General features: G+C 45.9%; 1 protein-coding gene across 1 annotated transcript in view; it reads right to left on the bottom strand.

The window, feature by feature from the left end:
* Positions 1-3,504: 3,504 nt before the first annotated feature.
* LOC128693504 (calcium-activated chloride channel regulator 1) overlaps positions 3,505-8,080 on the bottom strand; it is a 60,271-nt gene continuing 55,695 nt past the window's right edge. Inside the window, exons 2-4 of the mRNA XM_053783212.2 lie at positions 7,362-7,936; positions 6,005-7,239; positions 3,505-5,591 (exon numbers count right to left, since the gene is read on the bottom strand). Of these exons, the coding sequence (XP_053639187.1) occupies positions 3,961-5,591; positions 6,005-7,239; positions 7,362-7,936 (3,441 nt within the window). The 3' untranslated portion in view covers positions 3,505-3,960. The remainder of the gene's footprint in view (positions 5,592-6,004; positions 7,240-7,361; positions 7,937-8,080) is intronic.

Below are 8,080 nucleotides of genomic sequence, written 5' to 3'. Positions count from 1 at the left end.
GCCACGAGTGGCTTCTTCAGACCTAATAATTAGGTCTGACCAAGCCTTCTTCAGTCCTAGTGGTTTCCTCAGACCTAACAATTAGGTCTGAAGAAACCTTTGAGACGTTTCTTAACAAATCTCTTGAACTGTGCGTGTGTCTGTATTCAAACCTAATAATTTTTTGCTCAGTGTGATCAGTTCCTTATCTGTCAGCCTGTGGTGCTTGCTTCTAGCACCAACAACCTTGATGACCATCAACTAGATCTGGTCATGGACGGTGTGGGTTGATTACTCCCCTCCTTTTCACTGTCAGAATCGACAACAGGTCGACTTTATTCACAAAATACATGATAATGCAGTGCTTTTGCGAAGAAAAGAATTAATGCTTTGTTTCTAGGGAGGAATTAAGGTTTGATCCGAGGAAGGAAAGAAAAGCTTCAATTCCTCAGAACAAGAGATTCTCGCCAGCATCAATGCACCGTGAATATCAAAATGGTATACAATACCGTCAAGTTGGTAAATAAGACACATAGGCAACATTTAGGTATCTTTATTCCGAAGGGTTTCGCCTACACAGTAGGCTTTTTCAGTCGAGTATAGAAAGTAGGCTGGAGCAGTAGAGATGTGAAAACGAAGTAATCAGTCCATCGCCCTTGAAGATGTAGATTTGAGGTTGTCAGTCCCCCAGCCTGGAGAAGAATTCTGTTTCATAGTCTGAAACAATTCTTCTCTATCCTGAGGGACTGATAACCTCAAATCTACATCTTCATGGGTGATGGACTGATCACATCGTCTTCACATCTCTACTGCTCCAGCCTACTTTCTATATTCGACTGAAGAAGCCTACTGTGTAGGCGAAACGATTCGGAATATAGATGCCTAAATATTGCCTGTGTGTCTTACCATCAAGGCACCGTCCTTAAAGAGCCTCCGTAAGAGCGGCATTAAAAAGCATTTCTGAGGCCGTACACAGTCATTATCAGATACATTCCACGCGCCGCATTGTACTCTTGTGGAGGCGCTAAACTCATAAGGGCCATGCTGCGCCTGTGGAATGGAAAGTAATCAGGTTTATTCCAGTGGAAGAGTGGCTCCGGTTCCTTAGATGAAGAGCCCTTCACCAGCATAAAAATCCAGACCGAAGGACATACTTAAAATCTCGGGCATTTTTTCCCATCGTCTAACGACAATATTTTATCATTGTAGCATTTATCCAACAAATTAAAAAAATAGAGAATTACTCTTTGCATATTACAAGGCTGGACAAAAATAACATTACCTATGATAATATTTAAAATGGCATTATTTCGAGCGATAATATTACCCATTATAATATTACCGATGATATTAATATTTGTTGTAAAAAGTGTACAGTTACATGACTCAAATCCAAAACAGCAAGTGACTGAAGGTTATAATATAATTGGAAATGAAGATGAAATTGTGTGGAGCAGACCAAGTCTACTGGGGCAACTTTTCGCTTAAAGCAAAGCTCTCTCAAGACTTGAAAAAGCTCTCCTTTGTGCGAAACGTTGTCCCAGTAAAGGCTTGTTCTTCTACATCCTTCTTCGTTTTCACAATAACTAACTGTAACAGAGAAAGGAATGGTAATGATAATGCTTATTATAACAATGATTATTATTATTATTATTAATCCATTGTTCTTTCACTTATGAAATTCAAAACCTGCGTTTTCTTGACAGGTAACTGTTACAATTTGTTAATCTTTGTTAGTTAACATTGCCATATTCTGTAATATAATGCTGAATTATATTTCCAAATTGCATGATCAAATATGTACACTATAATTCAGAAATACAATAATAAATGCACACTTATATTTTTTTAAACATAAATTAAAGAAATTTAGAGATAGAAAGGATATAGATAATCACTGGTTTGGCAGTTGTGTTGTAGTTGAGTGGAAAATGCTACCAGGTAACGTCATTAAAGCTTAAGCCTTTTGCAGCTTTAAAAAGTAATTAAATTCAAAAGTGAGAGTGGTTTTGTGGTAGTCGGTGTGTGTGTGTGTGTGTGTGTGTGTGTATGTCTGCCGAATAGGCAGAACTTGCGATCTTGGCTTAAATAGCAACGCTCATCTTGCCATATACGACAAGCGAAAATTTGTGTATGCAATAATTTCGCCAAAATCATTCTCAACCTAACGAGAAAAATATATTTTATTGTGTTTGTTTAGTATTAAATTATTGTAAACAAATCTAAAATATATTTAGTTGGGTTAGGCTAAAATAAATTGCGCTTGTTATAATAAGGTTAGGTAAATTTTCTAAGATTCTTGTGGTGCAAAATTAAAAAATTTTACATTAACATTAATGAAAAAATATATCTCTTTAAACGTATAAGAGAAATTTTTAGAAAGGACTTAATTTTAAATGAGTTCTTGCTAATTGACCAGTTTTACATATTCGGCACGACATATATATATATATATATATATATATATATATATATATATATATATATATATATATATATATATATATATATATATATATATATATATATATAGTGAGGAAGAGAGAGAAGACAGAGGAATAATAAAACTGCCTCTTGATGACTTCAGAATTCACTCTCCCTGTGGCCCAGTCAGGACCGTGGAAAATGTTTAAAGTTAAAGAAAATTGGATGGAAAAATAAACATAAAATTGGAAAACAAATGACTGACATCAGAAATTGGAAAATTAAAAATACAGAGAGGCAGAAATTTGAAGATACTGAAAAGCGAGGAGAGAATGATGTGAAAAGAGGCACATAAAAGAGAAGCAATGAGAAACTAGATTAAAAGTGGGAATACTAACAGAAAGGAGGATGGAAGGACAGAAGAAAACGACAAAGGAAAAAAATAAAAGACAGAGTTGACATAAAATAAAGCCAAACCAAACCAAGATCAAAATAAAAGTAAAAGTTTGTTATCGAAGGAAAGCATTTTATAATTTCGATGTCTATTGAATTTTTGGTGAGTCTGAAAATGATTTCCACGTTGACGTATCACTCGAAAGAAATTACTGTTGGATATATGTGGAATTTGGGTGCCCACTTGGAATATATTGAAAAATAATGAGCGAGCAAATGAGAGAGAGAGAGAGAGAGAGAGAGAGAGAGGCTTTATCTTCACCTTACTGTACTATCTGATACTATAATAGTGGAGGCAGTTATCTTAAATTGTAAGTTCTGCTGACAAGAGTTATTTTCTCTTAAGAATCTCATTCATGGTCGCCCTTGCTCCTTGCGGTTCTCTGCAGCATCTTTGCCAAACCCTAAGAAGTCACCACAGCACCTGAAACATCTTGTAGAATCCTGTCTTGAAACACAAGAGGAACATTTTACCTGATGCTTATGAGCAAAACAGAAAAACTCGCATACCTCTTTGTCGTTTTCTTTCAGCCTCTCTTTCTTTTGAGGAAAGATGTATACTTTTCTTAGTATATATTGTTTTCGTGGATATTTTTTTTCACTGGAGGTCGTTGTTTTTAGGACGTTGACGCACACAAAACGATATCCATCAATGATTGTCTTTATTTTACGAATTGTATCACAGACATACAAGATATAGTGAGATCAGTACAGTGGTGGAGGCCGAGAGGGCACCACATTGTTCGCTGTTCTTGAGGTTCTCAGGAGACCCCACTTCAGCACCTGCCGGAGGGGACCTACCGAGTGGTCCTAAATTCTATACAATTATGACTAGATGTGAGCAAAGCTTACAATCAACAACATTCTGTACAACATACAATTGTTTTTTTTCCATACACTGGACACGTATTTTACATATACAACAAGTCTTATCATACGATGAAAAAACTCCATACAAAAAGAGATTCGGGAGAAGAGAGGGAGGAGGAGGGGATGGGCAGGGAGGAAGCGGGAGGTGAAAAAAGCAGATGACAACAATGATATTGACACTTAAAGCGTTCTTGTGGCTGTTGCTGGGGAGGGATGGGGGTCAGGGGGAGCACCTCACACTTGAGTCACGTTACGTCGCTTCGGCTCCACTGACGCCGTTGTTGAGGAAACTGTAGCGGCGACGGCGGCTGCGCGGGCGGCCAGGGGCGGTTTGGGCGCTACTGGCGGAGGGACCTTGGAACGCACAGGGGCCTGGCTATTAACGATGACCTCCTCTGGACAAGGTGCGTACATTGGGGGCTGAGCTTGGCTGTATGTGATCTCACCAACGAAGGACGGCATTTCTGCTGGGTAGTTGGCAGGGTCGACAGGGTAGGACATTTCTGAGGGCTGTGTGGGAATCTCGTGAGTGTAGGCCGTAGAGGCCTGGGACGACTGTGAAGATAGGCCTGGGGTGTAAGGGGGGAGTTCCTCGTGGCTGTAGCCAGGGTGGTATGGGTAGGGGTAAGGGGCATAGGCGTCGGTGGTGTAGGGAGGCTGGTAGGCTGGCGGGTCAGAGTGTGTGGTGGAGGGCGTCTGTGAGCTGGGGTAGGAGTGAGTGCCGGTGAGTGTCACGTCAGGGAAGGGCTCCTGCATGTTCTGGTAGTGTGCCAGGGAACCGGAGGCCTCCAATAAGGGTCCGCTCGTCATGGAGACCCGACGCTCGTGCTCCTGCAGGAGTTTGGACACTCCCCATGACTGTATTGGTGACAGCGGCCTGCCATCTTTAGCAACTGCAACTTCCCCGTCCTTAATGGCGCTGTCTACTGAGTCGTGACTTTCGTCTTGGTCCACCATGAGGGTAGAGTTGGTCTTTATCATGACACTGCGGTTGGCCTCCAGCTTCTCAGTTTCGTTCTTGTGCTGGTGGCGCCGTCTACGGGCCACGTGGCAGTAGCAGAAAGTAGCAAGAACAGCTACTATTATGAGGAAGCCTCCCACTGAGCCGATGATGACAGCCATGTCCTCCAGGTTGATCCCAGCAACTCTGACGGGTTGTGTAACCCCGCGGCCCAGCGGCTCCGTCAGGTCACTCGTTGGCTCCAGTGTGTGGGGACTTGTCACCATGGGCGGCGTTGTGGGCGGCTGCGGCACCCACAGCGACGCAATGTTGCTCACACCTCCGCGGTTGCCAGCCTCGTCAACAGCACGGATAGCGACGTAGACCATCTGGTCATAGCGGTCCACTTGGATCGCCACAGCTTGTTCCGTACCGACAAGCACCGGTACGGGCATTCCGCTAATCCGTTCTCCGTCGAAAGCCTTAGCCTCGGCCCAAGAGCTGGCCAACACAGCTTCATAGTGATGAGCCCGGTCCCAGTCGTAATCGTCCCCTGGGGCAGTCCACCGCAAAGATACTTCACGGGTGGTGAGGTTCACGAAAGAACGGAGGTCTAGGATACGGGTGGGCGGGACGATGTCATTCGTTGGGGGCGGGGAGACCACGTCCAGCACACCATAGATGACGGACCTCTGGAATGGTGGCACAGGCTTCACGTGCTCGTACTTGATGACACTCCCGCAGCACGTCTGCTTGTCGCGGTCTGCGTACATTCGTCCATGACGGGTGAAGGCGTCATTGATAGGGGCCAAGGCCAAGCCGCTGTTGTGGTCGATGGAGACGCCCAGCTGGTAGTGGCCAGGTCCTCCCTGCAGTGTTGGTAGGTAACGTGAGTACACCCCGTCACCTCCGGTTATATCTGGGTCTGTAACAAGAGACAAAGTCAGTTAATATAGAGAGAATGGGCTACAAAAAACATAGTAACTGTTATAGAAAATAGAGACAAGGAAAATGATGAAAAGGTAAGTAAAGAAAAAATAGGAATAAATCGAGAGAGAAAATGTGTTAGAATACACTGAAAATGAATACGTTGGATAATACATGGAAAAAAAATTAAATATAGTAATGTCTGTAAATAAAATAATGTATACACTGTAAGAGAAGAAGGGGAAAAAAATAGCTAAAATGAATGTGGGTGAAGACGAAGTTCACTGAGGAAAATGCATATTATTTTCATTAATACTTACATATTCATGTATAAGTGCTAAACTTGTAAGGGTTGTGCAGAAGATAAATTACCAAGAATTCGAAGACAAAAAAATATACGAAAGTATTTACCTCCAAAACCATTGTCGAAGAGGTCAACCAAGATGGAGTCATAGTTGCTTCCGGTGGTATTGGTTCCCAAGCGCTGTAGTTTGGCTGTTACCCTGGCATTGATGACTGGCACCTCGCCATCCTTTACTTCGGCGTAGATAATAACGGGTAGTGAAGGGTCTGTGGCGTTGATGGCACTGTTTGGGGTGTTGGTCCAGAGCCTCAGGCTGATCTTGCGTATGCTACTCTCTTTGGCCGTCACCTGGATGTGCAGTCCCTGGTGGGAATCCGCGCGGTTCTCTACACGGTACTGCCATTGGCCTCTTTCTGCGTTGGGAATGTTGATGAAAATTACATTAGCGTCACCATCTTCTTCCTGCATGTTGCCAGAGATGATGGTCTCTCCTGAAGGAGCTGTCAGCTGCACGGTGTTGCCCACGTGATTCAAGTCGTAGTAATATATGGAGAACCGGGCGTTTGGACCGAGAGAGTCGTCCAGGAAGAAAGATCCCACGGCCATGGAGGCGATACCTCCTGGGTAGGCGGCACTGTGAATAATGACTGGAGCTCCTGGAGCTGCAGGAGGCTCGCTACGGCGCACGGCCGCCAGAAGAGCATCCATCAGGGCAACCATCATGCTGACTTTTGAGTCGTTGCCGACGCCCTCGTCCATGACGGTGAAGGAAGAGCCTCGCGTGGCGGCCACTAAGGACTGGAGACCATCAGTGGCCGTGCCTCCTCCCCCGCGTCGCTCTGTCAGTGGATAGATTACCGTGTCTATTCTCACGCCACGGCTAGTGGCTAGACGAGACATCTCGTCTACCTCTCGCTGGTGTGCCGCGCCCTTGCCTGTAGTCACGAGGATTATTGTGGCACCAGCGGCTCCGGCACTATCAGCGTCCAGGGCTCTAAGAGCCTCCTGCAGGCCGCACAAGACACACTTGTTACTCTCTGGAACGGGAGACGGATTACGCGGCAGAGACGATCCCACACGCTGGCGCACGTCTGACAAAGAGTCCATCTTCGACAGGGGAGCAGCGGTGTTGGCAACAGAGTTAAACACCACCAGAGCGACATGGTCGCCGTCAGGCACGTCGTACACTACCACGCGTCTCACGGCTTTGCGTACGAACTCCCATCTCCTCTGTAGATTCATGACGGCAGTGTCCTCTACTACGAGGACAATGCGCGCAGCGCTTTCTTGCACATACCGTACAGACGGCAGCAGCGGCGCGGTGGCGTTGGTAGGAGCATTCCTGAAACAAACAATATTGGAAAAATGTAAAGTGTCGTCAAATCTGAATGCAAAGCAAAAACCAATGCTCCTAACTCACGATTTTGCAATATCGAGTCTTTAGTAAGGCTTAGGGGCACTCACCTTCCATCGATAAAATCTTGAGACTGAAGGATGATATCCCAGGCGGGTCGGCCGTTACACTGAGCATTGTGCTTCGTGGGCGCCTCGGGCGTGTGGGCGGCGGTGGTGCAGAAAGGCGCGGGCGTGATCTTGTGCGTGGAGCAGGTGTTGGGCCGCGGAACATTCGTCTTGGGGTCGCGGAAGGTGGGTGGGTAGAGCGGGTCGTTGGGGTAACCGCGCTCCTCAAACACCCCCCACCGGAACTTGACCCATTCTGCAAGCAAGAGGCGGGCGGCGTGGACATAGGTGTCGTTAGTGGTGGCTCTCAGCAGGTCGCCGCCCAGCTGGATGTAGTCACCCTGCCGCCCACACCCCTGGCTCTGCTGCGCCCAGGGGCGAGACCCGAACACCGGGTGGGCGGACGTAACGCGGATGTGGGCATCGGTGGGAACTGTGGCCGTGGTGAGAGGCGTCAGGAGAGAGCAGGTGAGGGCGTCGGTCCTCCAGGAGCGTGGCAACGCCACTGTCACCTCCCGCAGTGACGCCCGACCTCCTGTAGACGCCCACAACACACCAGAGAACTCCGTCAAGACACTCTGAAACAAGAGAGACTTCGCTTAGTGACAGGACTGTATTAGTCTCGATGACTTTATTAGCAACTAACCCACCAATTGGAAAAATCAAGTGAACATAACCTCGGTCCGTCCTGGTCCACTCGCAACTAGACAATGGCCCAGGAC

The sequence above is a fragment of the Cherax quadricarinatus genome, chromosome 57 (assembly GCF_038502225.1).
Source record: "Cherax quadricarinatus isolate ZL_2023a chromosome 57, ASM3850222v1, whole genome shotgun sequence".
Classification (NCBI taxonomy): domain Eukaryota; kingdom Metazoa; phylum Arthropoda; class Malacostraca; order Decapoda; family Parastacidae; genus Cherax; species Cherax quadricarinatus.
The sequence above is the reverse complement of the archived record's forward strand: the minus strand, read 5'-3'. Positions and strand labels throughout refer to the sequence as shown.